This window comes from Mesoplodon densirostris, chromosome 2 (assembly GCF_025265405.1).
Source record: "Mesoplodon densirostris isolate mMesDen1 chromosome 2, mMesDen1 primary haplotype, whole genome shotgun sequence".
Taxonomy (NCBI): domain Eukaryota; kingdom Metazoa; phylum Chordata; class Mammalia; order Artiodactyla; family Ziphiidae; genus Mesoplodon; species Mesoplodon densirostris.
In genome coordinates this window covers 152529020-152555441 of record NC_082662.1, presented here as the reverse complement: position 1 = coordinate 152555441, position 26422 = coordinate 152529020, and the positions used below count along the sequence as shown (strand labels likewise).

At 41.5% G+C, this 26422-nt stretch overlaps 1 protein-coding gene across 1 annotated transcript in view; it reads left to right on the top strand.

The window, feature by feature from the left end:
* Positions 1 to 25951, top strand: part of LAMC1 (laminin subunit gamma 1) — a 127921-nt gene extending 101970 nt beyond the window's left edge. The window contains exons 14-28 of the mRNA XM_060091161.1: positions 2014 to 2259; positions 2755 to 2908; positions 3779 to 3921; positions 4890 to 5068; positions 6415 to 6571; positions 10046 to 10251; positions 10908 to 10987; positions 12520 to 12657; positions 13201 to 13345; positions 14363 to 14512; positions 14779 to 14893; positions 16546 to 16745; positions 18270 to 18428; positions 20903 to 21002; positions 22906 to 25951. Coding sequence (XP_059947144.1) covers positions 2014 to 2259; positions 2755 to 2908; positions 3779 to 3921; positions 4890 to 5068; positions 6415 to 6571; positions 10046 to 10251; positions 10908 to 10987; positions 12520 to 12657; positions 13201 to 13345; positions 14363 to 14512; positions 14779 to 14893; positions 16546 to 16745; positions 18270 to 18428; positions 20903 to 21002; positions 22906 to 23162 — 2429 coding nt within the window. The 3' untranslated portion in view covers positions 23163 to 25951. The remainder of the gene's footprint in view (positions 1 to 2013; positions 2260 to 2754; positions 2909 to 3778; positions 3922 to 4889; positions 5069 to 6414; positions 6572 to 10045; positions 10252 to 10907; positions 10988 to 12519; positions 12658 to 13200; positions 13346 to 14362; positions 14513 to 14778; positions 14894 to 16545; positions 16746 to 18269; positions 18429 to 20902; positions 21003 to 22905) is intronic.
* Positions 25952 to 26422: the final 471 nt, after the last annotated feature.

Here is a 26422-nt window from a genome sequence, read left to right as displayed (position 1 = left end):
CCCAGAGGTCTCTTAGCCTGTCTTCATTTCTTTTCATTCTCTTTTCTTTATTTTGTTCTGCAGCAGTGAATTCCACCATTCTGTCTTCCAGGTCACATATCTGTTCTTCTGCCTCAGTTATTCTGCTGTTGATTCCTTCTAGTGTATTTTTCATTTCAGTTATTGTTCATATCTGTTTGTTTGTTCTTTAATTCTAGATCTTTGTTAAACATTTCTTGCATCTTCTCGATCTTTGCCTCCATTCTTTTTCGAGGTCCTGGATCATCTTCACTATCATTATTCTGAATTCTTTTTCTGGTAGATTGCCTATCTCCATTTCATTTAGTTGTTTTTCTGGGGTTTTATCTTGTTCCTCCAGCTGGTACATAGCCCTCTGCCTTTTCGTCCTGTCTGTCTTTCTGTGAATGTCTCTCCTCAAGTCTCGCTAGTTTGAATGTGCCAAATATTTTCTGGTGTGATCTTGAATCAGATGGCTAAAGGAATGTCAAATTTAAGCAAATTCAAGCTAGATCTTTGATTTTCTCCAACCCTAACCCTGTTCCTTCCCCAGTCTTGTTCATCTCAGTAAAAACACTACCATCTACCTAGATGCTTAAGCTAAAATCCGAGGCTTGTCCTTGATCCTTCTCTCTTTCATTTCCTAGGAGCAGACAGTCAGCAGGTGCTGCTGGTTCTCAAATCTGAGCACTCTTTACCACTTAAACCGCCACCACCCTGGTCTACTCCGCTGTCATCTCTCACCTGAAATAGCCTCCTAATTTGTCTCCATGCTTCACTCTGCTCTCCTACAACTCATTCTCCATAGAGTAGCCAGAATAATACTTTTAAAATGTAAATCAGATCTCATCACTTAAAAAAAACCCTAATAGCATCTCACTGTACTTTAAACCCATTTTCCTTACTGTGACCTATATGGTTGTCTCTTACTGCTTCCACAAGCTTATCTTGCTCTTCTGGAACATTCTTCTCTTGGATATTATCATGGTTTGTTTCTTGTGTCTTTCCATTGTCATCCCAAATGTCTCCTCTTACAGAGGCTTTTCTCTAACCACCCAATATAAAGTAGCCCTCACCCTGTCTCTCTGTCATGGTTTCTGTTTTAACTTTTTTATGTGTGTCGCTCTCTGAAGTGATCTTGTTTATATGTCTGTGAACTGGTCTCCCTCAGTTGCTGCATAAGCTTTGTGAGAGCAGAGACCTCATCCACCCTGTTCACCACATCACCCTGATAACCTCGAGCAGTGTCTGTAGATGCGCAGTTAGTATTTGTGGGATGAGTAAATGAAGAAACCTCTGCTTCTCCAAAAAGTTTAGGTAATTCAGGCCCAGTTGGCTACAAAGATAGCAAGAACACAACTTGAGCCAATAATAGTGGGAAGGTGGAAAAAGAAGGATGAGGAGCAGTGAGTTTAATACAGAGGAAAGAGCCCTGAATTCTACCTCTGTCTCTTTTACTATCAGCTATTTGGTTGTGGGCAAGTTTCTCAACCTGGCTGTTCCCTTAGTTGTAATAGAAGTGAGTGGCAAATGATGATCTCCAAGTTCTCTCCTGTGCCAGCTCAAACAAGGATTAGCACATGCCTTTTATTTTTTAAGAGAATGATCCTGCCCACCCTGTGGTATAAGAAATGTATGGTATCAAGAGTCATCTTTCATTTTTCTCAATATTATCAGAAAAAAACAAACATAGATGAATGTTCCAGCCCTTGGGACTGGAAAGGTTAATAAACCTGAGCTGGACTCATTTACAAAGCACTCCTAGTGCATGATTTCAGTTAATCCTCCAAACAGCTGAAGCAAAGGAGGCAAAACAGGTGGTGTCTTTCTAATAAGGAAATGGACATGTGTCCAAGGTCCCAGGACTGCAGCCCAGGTCCTCTGTTCTAGGCTGGTGCCATGTCCACTGCCCCATGTTGCCTTGCATCTGATGGTTACTCCAGACTGTTTGTAACCAGTAGCACTAGAAACATCTAAGGCCTTTTCTTTCATAACATCAGATTGTCTCGTGCACAGGTAAAAGATGTGAGCTCTGTGATGACGGCTACTTTGGAGACCCTCTGGGTAGACACGGCCCTGTGAGGCTTTGTCGCCTGTGCCAGTGCAATGACAACATCGATCCCAATGCAGTGGGAAACTGCAATCGCTTGACGGGAGAATGCTTGAAGTGCATCTATAACACGGCTGGCTTCTACTGTGACCGGTGCAAAGACGGATTTTTTGGAAATCCCCTGGCTCCCAATCCAGCAGACAAGTGCAAAGGTAATCGTCCATCGGCCAGATTCTGTCACAGTTATATTCATTCGTTCTGAGAATCATTGCATGGTCTCTTTAAATATTTACAGCTGTTTGGTCGAATGCAGCATTGTTCAATAGAAATATAGTGCCAACCACTTATGTGATTTAAATTTCTCTAGTAGACACAGTACAGTAAAGAGAAACAGGTGAAATTAATTTAACACTGTATTTTATTTAACGTAACCTATCTAACGTATTAGCATCTCAACAAGTAATCAGTAAAAAATTTTTGAGATGTATGTTCTTTTCCACACCAAGTCTCCGAAGCCCAGTGTGTGTTTCACACTGACAGCACATCTCAATTCATACCAGCCACATTTCAAGTGCTCAGTAGCCACCGGTAACCAGTGGCTACTGTACTGGATAATGCAAATCTGAAGAATCTATCTGTGTTGTTTATACTTTAGTATTTCTCTCAGATGATTTGCATCTTTTGCTGTCTCTGCCTTCCTGCCTTAGCCTGTGACTGCAACCCCTATGGGACCGTGAAGCAGCAGAGCAGCTGTAACCCTGTGACTGGGCAGTGTGAGTGTCTGCCTCATGTGACCGGCCGGGACTGTGGAGCCTGTGACCCTGGATTCTACAACCTGCAGGGCGGGCAGGGCTGTGAGAGGTAAGATGGCGGCTGCCTTTGGTTCACGTGACCTTTGCTTTTTTATTGTCAGAGATGAATTTTTTTTTTTTTTAAAGGAATAAATCATACTTGTATGCTTTTTATTTTTATTTTTTATTTTTTGCGGTACACGGGCCTCTCACTGTTATGGCCTCTCCCGTTGCAGAGCACAGGCTCCGGACGCACAGGCTCAGCGGCCATGGCTCACGGGCCCAGCCGCTCCGCGGCATGTGGGATCTTCCCGGACCGGGGCATGAACCCGTGTCCCCTGCATCGGCAGGAGGACTCTCAACCACTGCGCCACCAGGGAAGCCCAGAGATGAATTTTTATAAGTTATGGTTCATAGTTGGCTTGGCTTTGTTCAGGAATTATTTGAGTGCCTGAAATAGGCAAGGCACCCTTTAGAGGCAATACTGGAGAGACGTAACTAAGTCATGAGAGAAAAGAGTGGAATGCAGTGGCCCCAGCTCTGTCAGTGTCACCGGAGCAACATTTTTTTAACAATACAAATTATATGGTCCTTTCTGAGATGCTTAGACCTTCGAGGGTTGCAGTTGCCTGGGAATTCCTGTTTTCAAACCTCCTGTTCAGCGCCCATGTGGTGCCAGATTGGAGAGCCATGGGTAGTAGTTTTAATCGTGAAATAAAAGTATTTGTGTGGGTTAGGTTAGAAAAAGAAGTTCTGAATAGAACTCACGAAAGTTACTTGAACCTCAGGTTTTAATAACCCTTAATGTCTGTCATAATAGCCCTTAACATTCTGTTTTGTAATACAGATTACATCAGTCCTATGCTGAAAGGAACAAAAAAGCAAGGTTTGCTTCACGTCTGTTTTTCTTACCTGAGAAATGTCATGTGTTCATTTTTAGGTGTGACTGCCATGCTTTAGGTTCCACCAACGGACAGTGTGACATCCACACTGGCCAGTGTGAGTGCCAGCCTGGCATCACTGGTCAGCACTGCGAGCGCTGCGAGGTCAACCACTTTGGGTTTGGACCTGAAGGCTGTAAACGTAAGGGGCGTTGGTGGCAAAGTCTCGTCTCATTCCAGTTAGAACTGTTAGTCCAGAAAGGACTTCGACAGCCTCACTGTAGCCACATGGCTCACAGTCAGGACTGTGCCCAAATCATCATAGATGCTTTATTCAAGAAATATTGTCCATTTTTTAAAACTCAGGGGACCGAAAGTCTCTCTAGTTTCTTTGCAACCACCCTATTTATGTCTTCTATTACAGTGTTTCTGATCCTTCCTTTTTCTAGTCTTTAATTTTTCCAGATGATTACCCTTTGGTTACCGAGCCTTCCCCGTGCTTAATGAAACTTTTTAATTGATCACCTTCTTAGTGCAGAAAATGAAACAGTGAGGGATTCTGCTCAAACGTGTTTGTTGACTTACTGGCTCAGTTGCTTCCCACCCTTGGGGCCCTTTTGGTGCGGTTACATGTCCACATCTGCTGCTCCTTGGCATAAACACTTGCTTGGAATTAGGCCACGGAACAGTTTGGGTTTTTGCTTTCTGAATTCCTTCATTTCTCCTGTGGAATGTAGCATAAGTCATTGACTCCGTTCAGAGAACAAAATGAGTAAACAAACTATAAAATAATGGAAAATAAGCATTAGCGTTTGGGTTTTCTAGTTCCTTAGTGAGAGAAAAACAGTGGAGAGATGAAGGTAGAGATAAATTCTCGAAGTGCACAAAAAGGGCACTTTCTATAATAGACTAATTTCTATAATTATTCAGTCACATGAAATGTGCCCCCTCCAAAAGATGCTCACTTTAAAATTTACTGTTGTTTTAAAAATGTCTGGCTTCTCTGCTAAGCAGGCTTAACCATTTAAATTCTCCTAAATCGGCCTGTTTTTCACAAAGCATCTAATTATAATAATAATACAGTTGGCTTATTGATAGCAATGTGAGTTAAAAGAAAATGCACTCTTCCTTTTTTTCCTTATTATGTACCCTTCTCCCTTTATTCTGCAGCCTGTGACTGTCATCCTGAGGGGTCTCTTTCCCTCCAGTGCAAAGATGATGGTCTCTGTGAATGCAAAGAAGGCTTTGTGGGGAATCGCTGTGACCAGTGTGAAGAGAACTATTTCTACAATCGGTCTTGGCCTGGCTGCCAGGAATGTCCAGCTTGTTACCGGCTGGTGAAGGATAAGGTCAGCTGTCAACAGTGCATGCGTTCATTCATTCAGCAGATGTTGAATGGGCACTTCCTATGCTCTAAGCTCTAGAGAAAAAATGGTGAACAAAATAGACACAGTCCCTGTTCTCAAAGACTCAAGTTCCAGTTGGGAGACAAATAATAAAAATTAAAGAAATACTAACTGAGATAAGTGCAAGAAAGAATACAAACAGAGAATAACTGGGGAGAACTACTTTATATAGAGCCTCTATGGAAACTCACTTAAGGTGAGATCTTAAGGATAAGAAAGAGAAAACCAAAGGAGAAGTGGTGGGTAGGCTGTTCCAGGCAGGGGGAACGTGGGGTACAAAGGCCTCAAAGCTGGAGAGTGTCTGGAGCCTGCTGAGTGAGGAGGGAGTGGTTTGTGATAAGACTGGAAAGGTTGGTAGAGACAGCTTAGGTTGCACCATGTTGACCAGAGTAAGGAATTCAGATTTTATTCCAAATCCAGTGGGAATGCACTAATGAGTTTTAAGCTGGGAAATCCAGTTTATATTTTAAGAACAGCACTCTGCTGTGTGAAGATTGATGGTTAGGTGTGGGGCAAAAGGGGGAAGCCTAGATTGAATTGGATAAATATTATATGTGTGTTCGGCAGGGCAGGGTATGAGAGAGGGTAAGGTTAGGGAAAGAGAAGAATCAACGATGGATCTTGGGTTTTTTGCTTAAGGTAGTTGTAGGCATTACTTACTGAGATGGCGATGACTCAGAGAACACATATTTAAGAGAAAAAATCAAGGGTAGAATTTTGGATATTAAGTTGAGAATACCTATCAGAGAGCCAAGTGGGGATATCAGATAGGTAATCTCAAACACAAGGGAGAGGTCAGAACTGGAGAATCATCAGCATGTAGAGTTTAACGTCAAAGGAATCAACCAGTTTTTCTTTTGAAGCCAGAGAAAGGAGGAAAAACTACCCATGTTATCTACTTAAAAGTATACATACATGAAGTGTATAGACCTTCATACTTATAGGGCAGCAGTCCCCAACCTTTTTGGCACCAGGGACCAGTTTCGTGAGAGACAACTTTTCCATGGACAGGGTGTGCGGGGGGCGGTGATGGTGCAGGTGGTAATGCAGGCCGTGGAGAGTGATGGGGGGCAGCAGATGAAGCTTTGCTCGCTCGCCCGCTACTCGCCTCTTGCTGTGCGGCCCGGTTCCAAGCAGGCCGCGGACTGCTGCCGGTCTACAGCCTGGGGGTTGGGCACCCCTGTTCTAGAGTACCCCCTTTGATTATTGTTCCTGCAGGAAGTACAGTCGAGTTCTTCAGGAATGTCTGTACACCCTACCTTTCCCTTTTCTTCCTCCATTATGCTTAGGTTGCTAATCATCGAGCAAAACTCCAGGAATTAGAGAATCTCATTGCAAACCTTGGAACTGGGGATGAGATGGTGACGGATCAAGCCTTTGAGGATAGACTAAAGGAAGCAGAGAGAGAGGTGACTGACCTCCTTCGTGAGGCCCAGGATGTCAAAGGTACACGCGATTAAACAAGTGGGTAGGGCCTCCCTGGTGGCGCAGTGGTTGAGAGTCCGCCTGCCGATGCAGGGGATACGGGTTCGTGCCCCGGTCCGGGAGGATCCCATATGCCGCGGAGCGGCTGGGCCCGTGAGCCATGGCCACTGGGCCTGCACATCCGGAGCGTGTGCTCCGCAGCGGGAGAGGCCACAACAGTGAGAGGCCCGCATACCGCAAAAAAAAAAAAAAAAAAAAAAAAACAAGTGGGTAATTTCTATAAGATGGTCCATCTTTAGATGTAGCTCCTAATGCAAGGTTAAGTAGTATGGTTTTATAAAATTCTTTCTCATTTTTTTTTTTTTTTTTTTTTTTTTGTGGTACGCGGGCCTCTCACTGCCGTGGCCTCTCCCGTTGCGGAGCACAGGCTCCAGACGCGCAGGCTCAGCGGCCATGGCTCACGGGCCCAGCCGCTCCGCGGCATGTGGGATCTTCCCGGACCGGGGCACGAACCCGTGTCCCCTGCATCGGCAGGCGGACTCTCAACCACTGCGCCACCAGGGAAGCCCACCAATTTTTAAACTCTGTTTAGAATGTGAATTATTTTATTTTTTAAACATGTAGAAAAGAACCTGTCAATGTTTTAAGATACACTAAGCAGAAATAATTCTCCCAACACATCAAAAACTGTTAGATGTTAAAATCCAAGCATTTTATAAATCCTTCTATCAAGGTGTTCACCACTGGGCTGAAGTCACTTTGTTTTGGAGTTTTCCATCACTGAGACACAGATGCTCATCAGATACTCATAGTAAATGTGCGTTAACATTGATACACCCGGGACCACAATGATCAACTTCCCTGTTGATGATGTTTCCATCTGGAGTTAGAGAAGTCCTCTTGTCAGAGTACGGGTCAACAAAAACTAAATATGTTGCTTATTTCTCATTGTAAATGTCCCTAAGATTTTATAAAATTACTGAAGTAGAGAAGGAAGAAATTGGATGTATCTGGTTTGGGCCAGTTTGTTTCATTTTTATTAGGACAGTCCAAAAATTGTTCTATGAGGTAAATTTATAGAAATTGAAAAATAAAATGAGAGGTCAAAAACTTATGTGTTTTCTTTCAGTTGTTGTTACATTTTAAGTCTTAAACATAGACTAAGAAGAATTTATATGTTTCCTGTTCTGTATAAACCATGGTGGTTTTTTTAGGCTGTTCATTTTCAAATTTGGACACACGTTTTTTTTCATTAATGTATTCTCTTGTAACAGCAAATTCGCATCTGTCCTGCCCTATCCGTTGAAGAACTGAACGTGGGGTGATCATTCTTAAGTGCCAATCAGCCAACCTGAGAGGTGGGGCGTGGCAGGCAGCTCTGGTGCCAGCAGCACCAGCACATGGGCATGGGCGCGGGGCAGGTAGGGGAGGTCAGCCAGCACTTCCACTCATCCAGGCTCCACACCTTGGTGCAGCCCCAGTTACATCTGCCTCTTTCTGGCTACGTGCTTTCCTCTGCCCAAGCCGGTGATTCTGTGGGACAGAAGCTCTGATAGGAGCCATGGCCACCATACCTTCCCTTGAGCCACCTGAAAGATGGGGAGCATAACGGGCTGCTTCTGGTAGCTTTGGGAGCACCACAGTGAGGCTGGAGTTAAAATACACTCTCACTAAATCCTGATTCATGGAGTTCCTGGCTGACCTTTCCTACTTAGGTTCAAACTAGCCAAGAATAAAAATATCTTCAAACTGATTTACCCTTTCAGACTCTCCCTAAGTGTTCATTTGTAGTTAAACTTGTGTTTATTCTGCAGTTTGAAGGGAGATTATATGGTGCAATTAGGTCTTGCAGTTGGACACTTGGAATTAGAGGGCTTTGAAGTGATCCACTTAGGTTATTTGTTCCCTTTTTGGGATACTATTGTTTCTGTAAAGAACTGGCCAGAGAGATCGGTATCTGTTACCTTTTTGAAGTTCTAAAGGGAAGGGGCTTCCTTAACTTCATTAGCCAATGAAGCCAATGCTTACGCTTCCTAAATCTAAATGATTTTCTATGATTTCAGCTTGTTTTTATATTTTGTATTTTCTTTAAAATCTTTGGATTATCAAAGAATTGTTTTAAGTAATCATCCGCGCAGGGCCATTTTGTATAGTTGGATGCGATGTTTTGCAGGCCACCAGCTTTGCATGTGTATTGATTGGGTGGCCCTGCTTGTATGTTGCTATTTTTCCAAACCTGTATTCGTCTTTGTTGATCTTAACTTTGACTCCTCATCTCTTTTACATTCCTTGGAAAATTTAGATGCCAACACTAACACCATGCAGAAATAAGAACTGGTCAATTTTGAATAGGATTGACTTAATGGTTCCCGTATAGTATGATATAACTTCATGACGTGAGAATTGTAATAACGTCACAATTATCTTTGCATGGGCTTATATTGATTGATTGATTAGGACACAGGTGTGAGGTTTAAATTGAATGGGCATAATTAATAGAGAACAATTTGAAGAACTTTTCAAAAGCAGAGATCAATTTGAAAGAAATTACATGGATGTGCCAGGCAGTGGGAGGTGGCAGCAAGAGTCTATTTAGTTTAAAATACAAAATAATTTTAACGTGCCATATTTCAACATCCGTTTTTTTCGGGGTTTTTTCCCAGAAAGAATTCTTATTAGTTATTTATTTATTTTTGGCTGTGTTGGGTCTTCACTGCTGCGCATGGGCTTTCTCTAGTTGCGGCAAGCAGGGGCTGCTCTTTGTTGCCGTGCATGGGCTTCTTATTGCGGTGGCTTCTCTTGTTGTGGAGCACGGGCTCTAGGCACGCGGGCTTCAGTAGTTGTGGCGCGCAGGCTCGGTAGTTGTGGCTCATGGGCTCTAGAGCGCAGGCTCAGTAGTTGTGGCGCACGGGCTTAGTTGCTCCGCGGCATGTGGGATCTTCCTGGACCAGGGCTTGAACCCGTGTCCCCTGCCTTGGCAGGCGGATTCTTAACCACTGCGCCACCAGGGAAGTCCCTCAACATCAGTTTTGAACCGAGTTTCTTCCTAGTTTAGAAAAATGTCCAGCTCTCAGGGCTGGTAGTGCTTTTAACAACATTGTATTTTTATGATTCAATCTTGCATATGCTGGAATATCACAATCTTTCCTTCAGCAGACATTTTTCGAGTGTCTTCTCTTTGCCAATCACTGTGTAAGACTAGGGATACAGTGTTGAGTAAGAATGAGGGACTCATAGTCAAGTGGGAGAGACACAGTGTGTTAATCTCCAGTTAACCCACTTGGAGACTGTAGATGAATGTAACAGTGGCGCTACTGCTGGGCACAGTGAAGACTGACCAGCTCTGCCAGTGGACCTAGAGAAACTTGTCAGAAAGATGCTATGTTTGGAAGAGTAAGGATAAGCAGCGCCTCAGATTTCACGTGAGATGATATGTGTCCCCCCCCAACCCCGCTTCAGATAATTTATGGACTTTCTTCTGCACTGTGATTGCAGATGTCGACCAAAATTTGATGGATCGCCTCCAGAGAGTGAATAACACCTTATTCAGCCAAATTAGCCGTTTACAGAATATCCGGAATACCATTGAAGAGACTGGAAACTTGGCTGAACAAGCATTTGCCCGGGTAGAAAGCACAGAGCAGTTGATTGAAATCGCATCCAGAGAACTGGAGAAAGCAAAAGTTGCCATTGCCAATGTGGTGAGTGACTGGGAAGGTCTGAGGTGGGGCTGAGGGAGTCCCTTGGCTTCTACTGGTAGTGGAATGCTTCTTCAGCTAAATTGACTCCTTGTATCTTTTTATTTGTCTTCAAACATGGAGCAAGAAAGCCACATTGCTCATAGTTGCCATGAAATAGTTATCACAAACTGGATTCAAACCAAAGGACATCTGGGTCCTTTCTCTAGTTTTGTTCCTTCTATGGCACTAGGCAATTTAATCTTCCTTTTTTTAAAAAATATTTATTTATTTATTTGGCTGTGCCAGGTCTTAGTTGCAGCACGCAGGATCTTCGCTGTCACACGCGGGATCTTTTAGTTGCAGTGTGCGGGCTCTTAGTGGCAGCATGCAGGATCTAGTTCCCTAACCAGGGATCGCACCCAGGCCCCCTGCATTGGGAGCATGGAATCTTAACCACTGGGCCACCAGGGAAGTCCCTAAGCTTCCTTTATTCTCTGCTGAAAATAGAAATAATAATCCACAATCAAGGATGCTGATGTTACCTGAAGATCTCTGAAATTAAGAAGAGACGTTCTTTCTCTAAATAACACTAGTGAAAATTTAGTTTTGACACTTGCTTTATTAAATTTAAATAATTCATTCCTTTGAGATTAGTGCTTTGTTTATTTCCTCTCTAGTCAATCACTCAACCAGAATCTACAGGGGACCCAAACAACATGACTCTTTTGGCGGATGAGGCACGAAAGCTTGCTGAACGGTAACCTCCAGCTCCCTCTTTAATGGTTAAGTTATGGCTTTCATCGCGGTGTGCACACGTTGTTTCATTCTATCCCCACACACACTTCCCACGTAACCCACTTTTGCAAAGTTTGCTCTCGTTTCTGAAATGCGATTAGCTACATGTACTCTTTGCTTCCCTTTACTTTGAAATTAGAATATTTACTTTGAATATTAGAATATGATGGTTTGGAGGGAAATTATATTTGCACATCTAAGGAAAACCATAACATTTTTTAGATTTTTAATTTTGAAACCTTAAAGTTAATAGATAATTAAGCTCAGTAGAATTTAGTTATTTTTTAAAATTTTTAAATTTTCAACAAAAATGCTTAATTTTCAAGTTTCAATAGAGACATTTACTAACCCATAGTACATGTGAAAATCAGAAACAGACTATTTCATTCCTGATTAAATGTAATTTCTTAGGAAGACTTTAAATTGTAGAGGGCATCAAGTGAAAACATTTTTTTAAAAATAAAATTGCTAAAATGTAGGCTCTGTGAGGGCAGGTGATTTTGTGTGCTTTATTCACTGCTGAAGTCCCAATGCTTAAAACGATGTCTGGCATATAGTAGGTACTCAATAAATGTTTATCGAATGCATTGCAGAACAGCTAGTAGACCTCATAGGTACAGGATGCTTAAATAAGCCTGATGTTAGAATTTTAGCCTCAATATCTGAGCAGTTACATTGGCTTCTTGCTTTACCATATGTGCTCTCTTTCTGTTCTTTGTAAATGTGTGTGAACTGTTGTCATTTAGCTCATAGAACATTCATGGTTTCAGAGCTGAATTTTCTGATTAAAAGAAGACAGCTGAAAACATTATCGAAAACTCCCGAGAAAATTAGGTCTTGAAAATTAATTGTGGTGTACTTCATGCATGAATTTTGAAGGAAAGTTTATCATATCAAGAAGAATGGCCATGTATTGCAGTGTGACAATGTAATATGAAATTTTAGAGTTGAAAAAACCTTAGCATTTACCCAGCTAAAATGCGTTATTTGTCTGGAGTCCCTGTTGACATGTTCCTTGTTGAGTTGCTCTTCCTGGCCAGTAACTAGGTTGCATGTGAGAAATCTGAATAGTCAGAGTTGTTTCAAGACTATGCAGTAACAGAACCAGAGTAGCAATTAAAGATGAGGTCTGGGATTTGTGTTTATGACTAGAGAAATGAGTTCTTGCTGGTATACACAGTTTCATATATAAATACCCTTAAATAAGTATATTTAAAAGTAATTTTTAAGAAATATAAGCATTTGCCCCTATACATTTTATATCATTAATATCCTTGGGAAATATCATTTTCTCAGATCACAGAACACTATTTATAAACTTAGCCCCGCTGAAATGATAACAAAATTCCAAATTTATAAGATTTTTTCAATATTTGTGGAACTCTGCCCACATTAGTTTATGTATATTAATAAGGTAAGCATTACCTAAATTCTACTTCTTTCCCTTTTAGACGCCTGTGTTTCATGGCTTCTTTTTCCTCTTATGTTATACAGCCATAAACAAGAAGCTGATGACATTGTACGAGTGGCAAAGGCAGCCAATGATACATCAACTGAGGCATATAATCTGCTTTTGAGGACGCTGGCAGGAGAAAATCAAACAGCATTTGAGATTGAAGAGCTTAATAGAAAGTGAGTGTCATTTAAAAGTGGTTTATAGCCCTTCAGTTGTTCTTGTAAGTAACACCAGTTTAAGGAAAAATTAAATGCCGGTGAATTCAGGCCATGTGTTCATGCAGTAAGATTTCTTTTGTTAATCATGCTTTTGAAATGGTGCAGTAATTAGAGCAGGGGATGTAGAGCCGCAGACATTTTATTTGATCCAGTTACTGTATCAGCAGAGAATGGTAACGACTAGCCATGATACTTAAAATTCTGCATAAAGGAGAAGAGAAAAAATATCATAGAGTAAGCAGAGAAAATATATTTGAGCTACAAATATTTAAAAGGTGTCTGAAATAAGAAAGCATATGGTAAACCATATGCTATAATAGAAGTGCTGAGATGAAATCTAAATTTAAGCTATGTTGGTATTAAATAATAGCATTTTAATATAACATTTCTTTGAGGTTTTGGAAATACTATCACGGTGATTTAAACTGGCATGAATCTGGTGAACATTAAGATGCTAAAAGCAGCTAGGGTTTTCATCACATCACATCTTTTGTTCCTTAGGTATGAACAAGCAAAGAACATCTCACAGGATCTAGAGAAGCAAGCTGCCCGAGTACATGAGGAGGCCAAGAAGGCTGGTGAGAAAGCTGTGGAGATCTATGCCAGTGTTGCCCAGCTGACTCCTGTGGACTCAGAAGCCATGGAGGTATGGCGCTGACAGCCTGCATGCACAGGCTTTGGTCGTCACTGCCGGCCCCCATTCACAGCTCCTACCCTCTTCCCACCAAACGCACAGCCACGTACCCCCTCAGTCTGCGTAAGAGCTCTTCTGACTGCCCTGCACCTGTCATCAGTACCTGCCTCCTCTGTCCTCCCAAGAGCTCAATGGTAAAGTTGAGTTCTAGTTTAGATACGTTAGTAGAACTTACTGAGGTAAAAAAAAATCCTGTGGTTATTATAAACATTAAATAGCAAAGACTCCTTTAGCGATAGGAATAATCACTCCTAAATCTTGGATATAAATCCAAATTATAATACATTTGGATTAATTAAAACAGACTACACCTAGGTCGTTACCCTGGTTTTGAACAGGAGAGAAATAAAAGAATGGTTTAAGTGAATGAACTATATCAGGATGCTTTGGGGCAGGTAAAATATTTAGGGATTGGTAGTATTTTATTTCATCTGTACTCTAATCATGAATCCTCATACCAAGTTCTATATAAATGGTGCATTTTTTACATTAAACTTGCAATTTATTAAGTTTCACTTTTTACATCTGAGGTGTTGACTTCATTTTTACCATAAAGTTTTAGGTCTCCTCAGACGTGTACATACTGTATGATTCCATATATGTGGAATTTGACAATAGGCAAAACTAATCTATGATGATAAAAACCAGACCAGTGGCAGCTGCATTGTTGGAAAGGTGGGTGTGGAGATTGACTGGAAAGAGATACAAGGGAATTTCCTGGGTGGAAATATTCTGTATCTTGATTGGGGTGTTGGTTACACAGGTGAATATATTTGTCAAAACTCATCAAACTAAGTGCTGTGCATTTCACTATGTGTAAGTATACCTCAGTTTTTTAAAAAGGTCCATAAAATCTTGACCTGTGCTATTCTTTTAAAAATATCCTCTAAGTATAGAATTACTAAGCCTACCTTTTCATCAGTGTAGTTGTTTTGCCTAAAATACGATGATCTTACTTGCTTTTCATAGAATGAGGCAAATAAAATAAAGAAGGAAGCTGAGGATCTGGATCGTCTGATTGACCAAAAGTTAAAAGATTATGAGGACCTCAGACAGGACATGAGAGGGAAGGAATTTGAAGTAAAGAACCTTCTGGAAAAAGGAAAGACCGAACAGCAGGTTGGTTTGCTTTGCAAGTTGCTTCGTTTCTTGAGGCAAAAATTGAAACTGCCTGACTGTAGGCTGTGTCTGTGATGTTACCACAATTGCAGAAGAAACAAAACACATGAAAAAGTATTCAGAGGAGGGCCTTATGCTGATGCCCAGGCCTAACCTGCTGTATACTGGCCAGTGTCAGGGTGGTGGCTTGTAGGTGCCTGGTCTGTTAGGAGAGAGAAGGGCTTTACCTTGGAGGGTTTGTCCTCTTATCTGCCACGTGTTTGCAGACTGCCGACCAACTCCTAGCCCGAGCTGATGCTGCCAAGGCTCTTGCGGAAGAAGCTGCTAAAAAGGGACGAAATACCTTACAAGAAGCCAATGACATTCTCAGCAACCTGAAAGGTATGAGAGGGTCAGGTAACAGGGTAAATTTGTATGTGTCCTTCATTAGGGTGATTCTCTCTCTTTTGTAAAAAAATTTTGGGGCCTCCCTGGTGGCGCAGTGGTTGAGAGTCCGCCTGCCGATGCAGGGGATACGGGTTCGTGCCCCGATCTGGGAGGATCCCATATGCCGCGGAGCGGCTGGGCCCGTGAGCCATGGCCGCTGGGCCTGCGCGTCCGGAGCCTGTGCTCCGCAACGGGAGAGGCCACAACAGTGAGAGGCCCGCATACCACAAAAAAAAAAAAAAAAAAAAAAAAAAATTTTTTACTATGAGACTTTCTGAACACATACAGCACAAGAGATAATAGTGTAAGAAATCCCATATACCTGTCATTCAGATTCAGCAGTTAAGATTTTTACTGCACTTACTTTATCCCCCAACACCTGCCCTACCTTTTTAAAAAAATTTTTATCAGTTAATGCATATAATTAAAGCCAACAATTACTGTTTTATGCATCAGCTGATAGTGATTTATTTTTTAATTGATTAATTAATTTATTTTTGGCTGTGTTGGGTCTTTGTTGCTTTTTGCGGGCTTTCTCTAGTTGCAGTGAGCGGGGGCTACTCTTTGTTGCGGTGCGCAGGCTTCTCATTGCGGTGGCTTCTCTTGTTGCGGAGCACAGGCTCTAGGCGCATGGGTTTCAGTAGTTGTGGCACTTGGGCTCAGTAGTTGTGGCTCATGGGCTCTAGAGCACAGCCTCAGTAGTTGTGGCGCACGGTCTTAGTTGCTCTGCGGCCTGTGGGATCTTCCCGGGCCAGGGATCAAACCCGTGTCACCTACATTGGCAGGTGGATTCTTAACCACCGTGCCACCAGGGAAGTCCCTACCCTACCTTTTTTTTATGGTAAAGTATTTCAAAGAAAAATACCAGTGCTCATGTCATCTTACCCCAACATTCTTAGGTATGGAAGCCAAAAAAAGATACTGCCTGTAACCAAGATATGCCTATTTAGCTGACTTGTGTTGGTAAATGGAGGTTATCTTTAATTTTCTCTGCCAATTGCATCTCAGTCTTTATATTTTCTTTCCTCACCCAAGATAAAAACGAACTGTGCTCAATTCACTGTGTAGCCTTGGATTCACATCTGATAAACATAAGCTCTATATATACAGAAGCTTTATAGGATAATGGTTGAATGTATGGGCTTTGTGTCAGTGGGTTTGGTTTAGAATCCCTGATCCACCTCTTACTTACTGTGAATCCTTGAAAAAAATTACCTCTTTAATCCTCAGTTTTCTCATGTATAAAAATGATTCAATGCCTGTGTCACAAGCACATAAAGCTCTTAACTCAGTACCTAACACTTAGTAAACACTAAATAAACTGCAGCCTTTCGATATTGGTTGAGGTGGAGGTGATAGCATACTCAGCTCTGCATGGAAATAAATGTTTCAAGTGAGAATTTGCCTTCCAGAAACAGGTGTTCATTCACATGAATCTTCCATGTAGATCTATGTGCTTTGTTCTAACATTTCAGTCCATGCTGTTTTTCATTCTTTTCCCCTGACTTTCATTGTTCATAAAACAAAATCCAGTGGCAGCTCCCTGAAAAGTTCCCTTTTGGCTTGTTGAAAGTTTAGTTTAATTGCATTCCTTGAACCTGTTTTAGATTTTGATAGGCGAGTAAATGATAACAAGACGGCTGCAGAGGAAGCACTAAGGAGAATCCCTGCCATCAACCAGACTATAATCGAAGCCAATGAAAAGACCAGGGAAGCACAGCTGGCTCTGGGCAATGCTGCCGCAGATGCCACCGAAGCCAAGAACAAGGCCCACGAGGCGGAGAGGATCGCCAGTGCTGTCCAAAAGGTGTGCTCTCCCCTCTTGTCCGAAACGAAGCCTTTGCTCATCTATTCTCTAGTCATTTTCCGGTTTCTTTCCAGACCCCCAAAAGCTCTTGCAAATTTTTTCCTCACCTCCAGTAAAGTTATATTAAACCATCCTTGTCGTTCATTTTCGTTTACTAGGCATTAGAGCAGGTAACCACACTGATTGAAGAGGGAGTCATTGAAAGGGTCCTTTACTCTAAAATTTCTGCTGGGTCTCAGTGGCAGGGTCTGAGTTGTTGAGGAGGGGGGTTGGCTTCAGTGACCCATCAAGCTCCTGCCCACAAAAAACCAGATACTTTCTAAGTAAACACAGTTCCTTGACATGAACAATTGATATTTTTTCCATCTTATATACAGTGCCAAGTCAGTACAGTTTTTAAGACCCCCTTTTAAGCATATTGCCATATCTAAGACCCACCTATTTAGAACTTTTGAAGCTACCAGTGCTAGGATTCTTTCTACTCATCTTAAAGAATAATTTCTCTAGGCTGGCTTTCTCCTACTTAAAGATAAATCTGTTTTATTTAAAGGAGAAATTGGAGCTGATTCTAAACTTATGTATTTGGAAATCACACACATTTTTTAGTTTCTTGGATTAATTATATTTTATAAAATATATTTCAGAATTATGGACTTTTTGTACATTATGATGAACTGCCAAGTATCAATAGACTAAGGCTAGCTTTGAATAGAAAATTATCCAAGCGAAAGAGTCTAATCAGTACAATGTGGTGGAAAGTATACACCATTTAAATGTTGCAGCTATGTGACCCCAACTAAAAATGGCAACGATAGGACTTCCCTGGTGGCGCGGTGGTTGAGAGTCCGCCTGCCGATGCAGGGAACGCGGGTTCGTGCCCCGGTCCGGGAGGATCCCACATGCCGCGGAGCGGCTGGGCCCGTGAGCCATGGCCGCTGAGCCTGCGCGTCCGGAGCCTGTGCTCCGCAACGGGAGAGGCCACAACAGTGAGAGGCCCGCGTACCGGGAAAAAAAAAAAAAAAGGCAACGATATAACAGGAACTTTTTTTTTTTTTTTTTTTTTGCGGTACGCGGGCCTCTCACTGATGTGGCCTCTCCCGTTGAGGAGCACAGGCTCCGGACGCGCAGGCTCAGCGGCCATGGCTCACGGGCCCAGCCGCTCCGCGGCATGTGGGATCTTCCCGGACCGGGGCACAAACCCGCGTTCCCTGCATCGGCAGGCGGACTCTCAACCACTGCGCCACCAGGGAAGCCCAGGAATTTTTATTAACAGGATTAAACAAAAGGATACAAATTAAAGTGCTTTATAAAATATAAAATGTTATGTTAGGTGGTAATGTTATTTTTTTCATTAAATTTGTAGCCCAAATAAATGATAACGTAATTCAACATACAGTACAAATTATTGCCCTGTTCTTTCTGGATCATATTTTTGAACCATCTTACAGATTATAAAAGGAGTGGCAGCATACTTTAGAAAAAGGGAAACTTTTTTTCATTAGGAATTGTTTACTTTGTGCCTAGAATGCTACCAGCACCAAGGCAGAAGCTGAGAGGACTTTTGCAGAAGTTACAGATCTGGATAACGAGGTGAATAATATGTTGAAACAGCTACAGGAAGCAGAAAAGGAGCTGAAGAAAAAACAAGATGATGCGGACCAGGATATGATGATGGCAGGGATGGTAAGTGATTTTTGCATGTTTGCTAATGGGCAGAAAGTGAAGGGTGTTTAATAATAAAGATCCCTAACTTGTTGAGAAGAGTCTTTTTCATATTGACTTCTGTTTTTAATTGTGTTTTCTGGTCAAGAATTGGGTTAGTAACTTACATAGAAGACAAAGAATTTGGATCTTCTGCCAGATTGTTGCACAATAGTTCCTTCCCAAAGCTACTCTCAGTTAAAAGCAAAACATTGTTTTACACATTTTAGATTTTAGGACATTTAAAAGTATGTCTTTATATTTTTGAATGGGTAATTCATAGGTGGTATAAAATCAAAAAAGAACAAAAGCCATGCAGTGAAAAGTTAATTTCCATCCTCTTATTCTCCCAGCAACTTGCTGCCTAAAGACAAAGACCAGTTTCTTGTGTAAAAGGACATTTTTGAAGATGACAAAACACACCAAACTTACATCCAATTTGATTTTTCACTTTTTGTGATGATGTGTATACATAGCCCTGTTTGTAACAAAATTGACTTGTGAATGCATGGCCCAACAAAGGACTAGGTTCCGTTTTGTGCTATATTTTGCTTTTGAAAGACTTTGATGGAGTCACAATGGAAATATTCCTTTACAGTTCAATCTGATTATAACTACAGTAATGATAGACATGAACTTGTTTAATTGTGGACTTTCAGTGCAAGGAAGGGACCCTTCTTCCACTCCTGCTAAAAATCATACCCTTCACTGTAGATCATTTTCACCTTGGGATGGAAAGAACTACTAAGCCTGTTAATCTAGGTAAAGAAGTCCCTAGGGAAGTGATAACAGGAAGCATCGTGTGCAAATACCTTATTTTATTATGCATTTTTTTGTTGTTTTGAATTGTCCTTATTTTCTATAGCAAGGTATGGCTCAAGTGGAAATTCCCATGTAGTAAAAATGTGTATATTTCATATGTGCTGAGGGTCTCTGGATTTTATGTTTTAATACAGTTATAGAAACATTAGATTTAGAGCCTGTTGAAGGAAAGGAAAAGATATGTATTCTCTATGAGCTTCAAAAAAGGGTATGAATTCAATTAAAAGGGTAGAAAGAAGATGCACCTTTTGTTCCTTTTGGTAAGTAACTTCTAAGGAGCACAAGGCACCCTCATATATACTATCCCATTTATATTTAAATATCAGTCCTGAAAGGCCAACATTGTATCATTATTGTTGCAGTCTGTAACCTGTTTTTTAAGGGAAAGAGTGAAGGCTCACAGTTGTTCCTGGAAGAGGAGGCTGCAGACAGCAGGTTAAATGTAATAGTATGGCCATAGCAGAGTCCTTTACAGCTCTGCTAGAACACTCGCAGACAGCCTGGGAAGGTGCAGTGAGAATGGCTGCAGTTTGAACAGAGGTTATCGTTTATTTGTGAAGGTTTTTTCCGTTGTTTTCTTTTTCTTTTTAAAATCTTCACATTGTTTCTATCCAAACATTTTGTATTCTCTTGACCCAAAAAAGCTAGGAAAAACAGTTCTGTGGTAGGAAGCTCAAAGCTACTCGTGTATATCCTGACCAGATTTATTTGTGAGAGCATCTGTTTTCTGATACTTAGACACTTCCTCTTCCATTGCCATTTCCTGTGACTCATGCACAAGTGTATTTGTTCAGGTTTCATGGAATTTTCCCAAATATTTTTACCTTTGGTTGATTTTTTAAATGTAAATTGTATTGCCCCAATTTGTATATGTGTATTTGTGTGACTGCATGGGGAGAGGGGGTTTTAGAAGAATGTCACTTAATTGTGAAAAATTTCTGAGAATAGGACATTTCTGACAAGTCTCTAAGATCATCCCAGAGGACGTGTTTTGGTTCTAAAATGGTAGTTTTTATGCTCATCCTTAAAAAGTAACTTGTTTCTGAAAGAGCGGCATGGACATATATACACTGCCAAATGTAAGGTAGATAGCTAGTGGGAAGCAGCTGCATAGCACAGGGAGATCAGCTCGGTGCTTTGTGACCACCTAGAGGGGTGGGATAGGGAGGGTGGGAGGAAGGGAGACGCAAGAGGGAAGGGATGTGGGAACAGATGTATATGTATGACTGATTAAATTTGTTATAAAGCAAAAAATAATAATAATAATAAAAAAGAAAAAAAAAGTAACTTGTTTCTGCTTGATGGGTTTTATTATGAATACACCTCCATGTGTTTTTGAGTGAGAAAGTGAGAAAAGGAGGTAACATTGATCTCTGAAATACAAATACAGTCATTATAGGCATACTGACTGCCTCCTTATGACTATTAAGTGAATTAAAAATAGCAACATCCTCAACATGAAGATATGACCAAAAAAGAACATCTCTACAGTAAGAGATAATAGTTTCATGAGTTAGAAGAAGGGAAACCATCTGAAAATTAGATTTGTTGACTCATTGGGGAAAAGATACTTCAAGAAGATAAAAATTGTATCATCAAGACTACTGTATCATTTATCCTTTTTTCCTGTACAGGCTTCACAGGCTGCTCAGGAAGCTGAGATCAATGCCAGAAAGGCCAAAAACTCTGTCACCAGCCTCCTCAACCTTATTAATGACCTCCTGGAGCAGCTGGGTAAGTAACCAGAGTCTTGTTAGGCAGCCTTTGAATTCTTTGTACTGTTCTTGGGATCTGAGATAGTTGACTCAAAAGTAGATACTACAGCGCAAAGACCATATGAACTGAATCATGACTTTAAGTTGTATTAATTCAACGTGTACTTACTAGGTCCTTCCATGGAATCTGACTTAGTATTGGAATCTGACCGTGGTCTGAGGACTTAATAAAATTGTAAAGATACGCTTCCAGCTAGGGTGGCTCATTTATGGTCAAGGTTTATGGTACAAGCGAACAGTGATTATTCTTAGTTCATCCTGCTGGCAGAATGTCTTTAAAGGATTTAAAGTGAAGGATTTCAATGACAGAATAAAAGAACACTTTAAAGGATAATCGATTAAAGGCTAATCGGATGAGGTGACAGTTTTTATGCCAAAAGAGAGAAGGCTTTCTTTTTGAAGGAAATATAAGCATATTGAAATGTTCCTTTAATCCAGTTTGATATAGGGAGCAGGCCTCATTATAGGGCAGGTGTACTTTTGTCACCAGCCTCTATTATAAAGTTGTAATACTCTAGCCAGTACAGCTTTGTAAGCAAGGCACTCTATTTTAATGTGATAGCCTTTAAAGTTTGGTTTTGGTCAGTGTTTTGTTTTGTGGGGTTTTTTTGGGGGGAGGTGTGTGTGATATTTTTATCTGTCTCAATTTTCAAGAATAATAAATTATGTGCCATCAGATGGATTTTAAAATGAAAGTAAGCTGGAAGGGGTAGGTTTTGTGACAGAAAAGTTTGTATTTTAAAGTTAGTCAGACTTGGGTTGGAATCTTTGCTTTGTTGCCTGTAAGCTGTGCAAATTTGGGCAAATTACTTAACAGCTGAGAATCACTGATGTCAGATGATCTGGTGAGAATTTAATCAAGTACAATATGCATAAAGTGCTGGTCGTTGTGCAGCTGGCTATCTGCTTTCGTTTAATATAGAAGTAGTTCCTTTCAAAAGGACCTCTTTTTCTTGCTAATTTTAAAGCGAAGCTTTGGGGCTTCCCTGGTGGTGCAGTGGTTGAGAATCTGCCTGCTAATGCAGGGGACGCGGGTTCGAGCCCTGGTCTGGGAAGATCCCACATGCCGCGGAGCAACTAGACCCGTGAGCCACAACTACTGAGCCTGCACGTCTGGAGCCTGTGCTCCGCAACAAGAGAGGCCACACTAGTGAGAGGCCTGCACACCGCGATGAAGAGTGGCCCCCGCTCACCGCAACTAGAGAAAGCCCTCGCACAGAAACGAAGACCCAACACAGCCAAAAATAAAAATTAATTAATTAATTAATTATTTTTTTAAAAAAAGTGAAGCTTTGCTGAAATTATTTCAGCATTTCAACCCTGGCCATTTTCCATAGGAGGGCTCCGATAATAGTGTCTAACTCTTGGGAGCAGGACATGACTCCCAGAAAAACCCAGTTTCCCTGGAATTGAAGAGCTGAGGGCTTAGGGTTCTAGCATAAAGATTTTTATGTTCATTAGAGGGCACTAAAAAGACACAAGGATTACATATATAAACGTGAAAAAGGTATTACACGTTACCAGATGACCTTCAAAACCACAAGTGAGGCTTAAGGTCTAGGACATGGTTGTTATACATTTAGAAAACATTTCACAAAAACCGTCTTCTCAGGAAAAAAAAAAATCCAGCCCCAATATTCATTATAAGCTCTGACCCATCCCTGCTAGATTAGGTCAGTGATTGTACTTGCTTTGCATTGTTAATGCCCTTGTATGACAGGCATCAAGTTCTCAGGCCACTTTTTCATAGCAACAGCTGCTGGGCTTCCTTTATAAAAACGTTGGTGGGGATACTTGTGGAGTGATGTTATAATTCTCACTGAATGTGTCTGTCCTCTTCTGTGTCCTTTCTGACTCAACAGGGCAGCTGGACACAGTGGACCTGAACAAGCTAAATGAGATTGAAGGTACCCTGAACAAAGCCAAAGATGAAATGAAAGTCAGTGATCTAGACAGGAAAGTGTCTAACCTGGAGAATGAAGCCAGGAGGCAGGAGGCTGCCATCATGGACTATAACAGAGACATTGAGGAGATCTTGAAGGACATCCGCAACCTGGAAGACATCAAGAAGACCTTACCCTCTGGCTGCTTCAATACCCCGTCTATTGAAAAGCCCTAGCGTCTTCCTTTAGGGAGCCACTGTGAGGCCACAGAGTGCCTTAACACCAAGATTACATTTTTCAGACCCCCACTCTCTGCTGCTCTCCACCACTGTCCTTTTGAGCCAGGAAAAGTCACAAAGTTTAAAGAGAAGCAAATTAAACATCGTGAATCAGGAACAAAGGGTTTTATCTAATAAAGTCTCTCTTCCACTTAGTGGTGGTCCCTTAGACCCACCTTTCCCTTCTGAGTCGCATAAGGACGTGGCATCCTGCGTTGCTGTACAGTGGCTTAAACCCTTCGTGGGAACCGTTGTGGGCCAGGGCTGAGCCAGTAGCCCTCCCTTTCTCGCCGATGCCAACAGAACCTCTCAGTCTCAGTACTCTTGTTTCTATGAAGGAGAAGTTTGGCTACTGACAGTAGCATTGTGATGGCCAGTATATCCAGTCTATAGGTAAAGAAAATGCATCCACATCTCCTGCCCCTCCTCCTTTTAAGCAAAAGGAAATACACATCCTGTGCCAAAGGTATTGGTCATTTAGAATGTCGAGAGCCATCATCTGTTGTTTTAGCTATTTTGAGTTTAGGACACTGAGCCATCCCACGGGTAAGGATGCAATGATTTATGACAGTCTCCAGGAGAATATAAGACTGCAGAAGTAGGCTGAACATTTTCTCAGATGTTAATAATTGACTAGGAAGATAAACTTTTTTCAGATCTTTGGGCAGCTGATAATTTAAATCTGGATGGGCAGCTTGCACTCACCAACAGACGTCTTCTATTCCTATAGATGGAACTTATGCAGAAGAAATAGGGATATGATAACCACTAAAGTTTTTTTCAAAATCAAACTAATTCTTAGAGCTTTTTTAGACTATTAGTCTTGGAACTAGTGTTGTTACCTGGCAGAGAACGGGTGGTCCTTACGATCTTGACAAACAAAACAAAAGAAAAGCCTCCTTGTCCTAGTCTTTTCTAGCAAAGGGATAGAACTTAGATGCAACTTGTATTGTCAGGATCCCACATATCCATTTTTCTTCCATCGGGGAGAGATGAAACATTTGACCCTTAGCCTCAGTTTTCTCCTGATGTTCCCATCTTGTAGAACCCCTCAAAACACATTGTTTGCCAAATCCTGGTGACAAATACTTGCACTCAGTATTTCACACAGCTGCCAACACCATCTCGTTCCTGCACTTTGTGATTTAAACCCACCTCTAAACCTTCCCTCTAAGCGTAGAGGGAAGACCCTTACATGGAGTTTCCTAGTGAGCTTCTCAACTTCTGACCCTCAGCTCTGTGGTTTTCTTCTAATCACAGCATGACGATTCTCTGCCACAAACCCCTACTCCCTACCAACCCGCTTTCGAGATTCATATATAGCCTTTAACACTATGCAACTTTGTACTTTGCGTAGCGGGGGAAAGAAACTATTATCTGACACACTGGTGCTATTAATTATTTCAAATTTATATTTTTGTGTGAATGTTTTTTGTTTATCATGATTATAGAGTAAGGAGTTTATGTAAATATACTTGGTCCTGTTTCTAGAATGGCACTGTCCGTTCACTTCTTCACTTCATTTTTCCTCTTCACCGGCACAATGTGTCTGTATACCTCCTTCCCTTCCGTCTGCAGTTCTTTGGATTGGATTTGTTCCCTGTTGCTTTGCTCTTCGCCTTGTGTTTGCAGCATGTCCGTTCTCTGACATTCACATCCACCTGCTTTCCTCCACACACAGCCACGATAAAGAGGTACCTCGAACCCTCTTCCGTTGCAGTCCTGGTGGTCCTCAGCCACAGCACGATGTTCTTAATGCCTGTCCCAGAGCAGGAACGCCAGCTCGACAGGGAAGGATGGAATTAGGAAAGTTCGCTGAAGGATGGAATTAGGAAAGTTCGCTGAAGGGCATCTTTACCATCCGTGTGAGCCTAGCCAGGAATGAGTGAGAAATGCCCTCTGGCCGTTGTTTGACCTGGATGGGGTCATTTTTATAAGGGGTGTGTAATTACTTGAGTGCTTGTAGTGCATCAGGGATCATGCTGCAGACAGACAGAGTGGGAGAGGTGGTCTGCCTTCAGTTCTTGCCCTTTCCATCTCCTCCTTGCGTCCCAGAGTTGACTTGCTGGTGTTTTGACCTGGCATCCTCCTAAGCTTCCACTCCATTCCTCTTCTCAGGCCTCTTCTCCTATCGCAGGAGGCCTGGCTCTTTCTTGCCAAGTGTTCACATCAGTGTTTCCTAGCTAGTTCCTCTTTTTCAGTGGCCACATCCTATGAGACATTTTGGTCAAGGTTTCAGGGAAAGGACTGAAGATAGACTGCTAAGGTAGTTTACCCTCTAGCCTATGGGTCAGGTTCACTCCAGTAAGTCTTAGGCCACAGTAAAATTTTGGGGATTTGTTGTTGTTGTTTCTTTTCTCCTTTTCCATCTGTGTGGTATATTTTTAAACAGAATTTTATTTTTAAAATAAAAGTTCTTTATAAGACAATACCTTAATTACACACCTGCAATATAGCCATTATTTTATTGTATAGTTCCAGTTATCTGTATTTTATGTAATAAAATTGACAGGGTGGCTGCTGCAGAATTCTGGGTGTCACAGGGAACATACACAGCTGTTCCCTGGAATTTTCCCTCTTAATTCCAACCGTGGCCCTTTTCCATGTGCCTTCACTTTAGCTGTTTGCCTTAATCTCTACGGTCTTGCTCTCCAGGGTAGTAAATAAAATGCAACACTTGGCATTTTTTATGTTAAAAAAACCCAGTATTTTATTTATAATAAAATCTGAATATTTGTAACCCTTTATACTTGGTGTGGCCTGAGTGTGGTACAGGGGATGTAAGATGTTTTAAAAGGTATGATGAAGGGGAAGCGTCTCGTAATGTATTCTTTGGGTTGTTTCTTTTCCTGACAACAATCCGGTATGTGTACGTGCGTGTGTGTGAGTATATAAATTTATTTATTTATATATATTTTTAACCCTTCTCAGATTGGAATACTTTGGTTGTGGTCCAGAGGTTTGGCAGATTCTTCCTGTTAAGCTCTAGATAGTAAATGTTTTACGTTTTGCAGGCCATACAGTCTCTGTTACAACTGCTCTGTCTGCTGTTGTAGCAGGAAAGCAGCTGTGAACAGTCTGTAAACAAATGAACAGGGCTGTGATCCAGTACAACTATTTACAGGAACAGGCCCGGGCTTGCGGGCTGGAGTCTGCCGGACCCCCTGGTGTAGTCTCCATATTTGAATAGTGACTACGGAGGACTATTTTCAAATTAT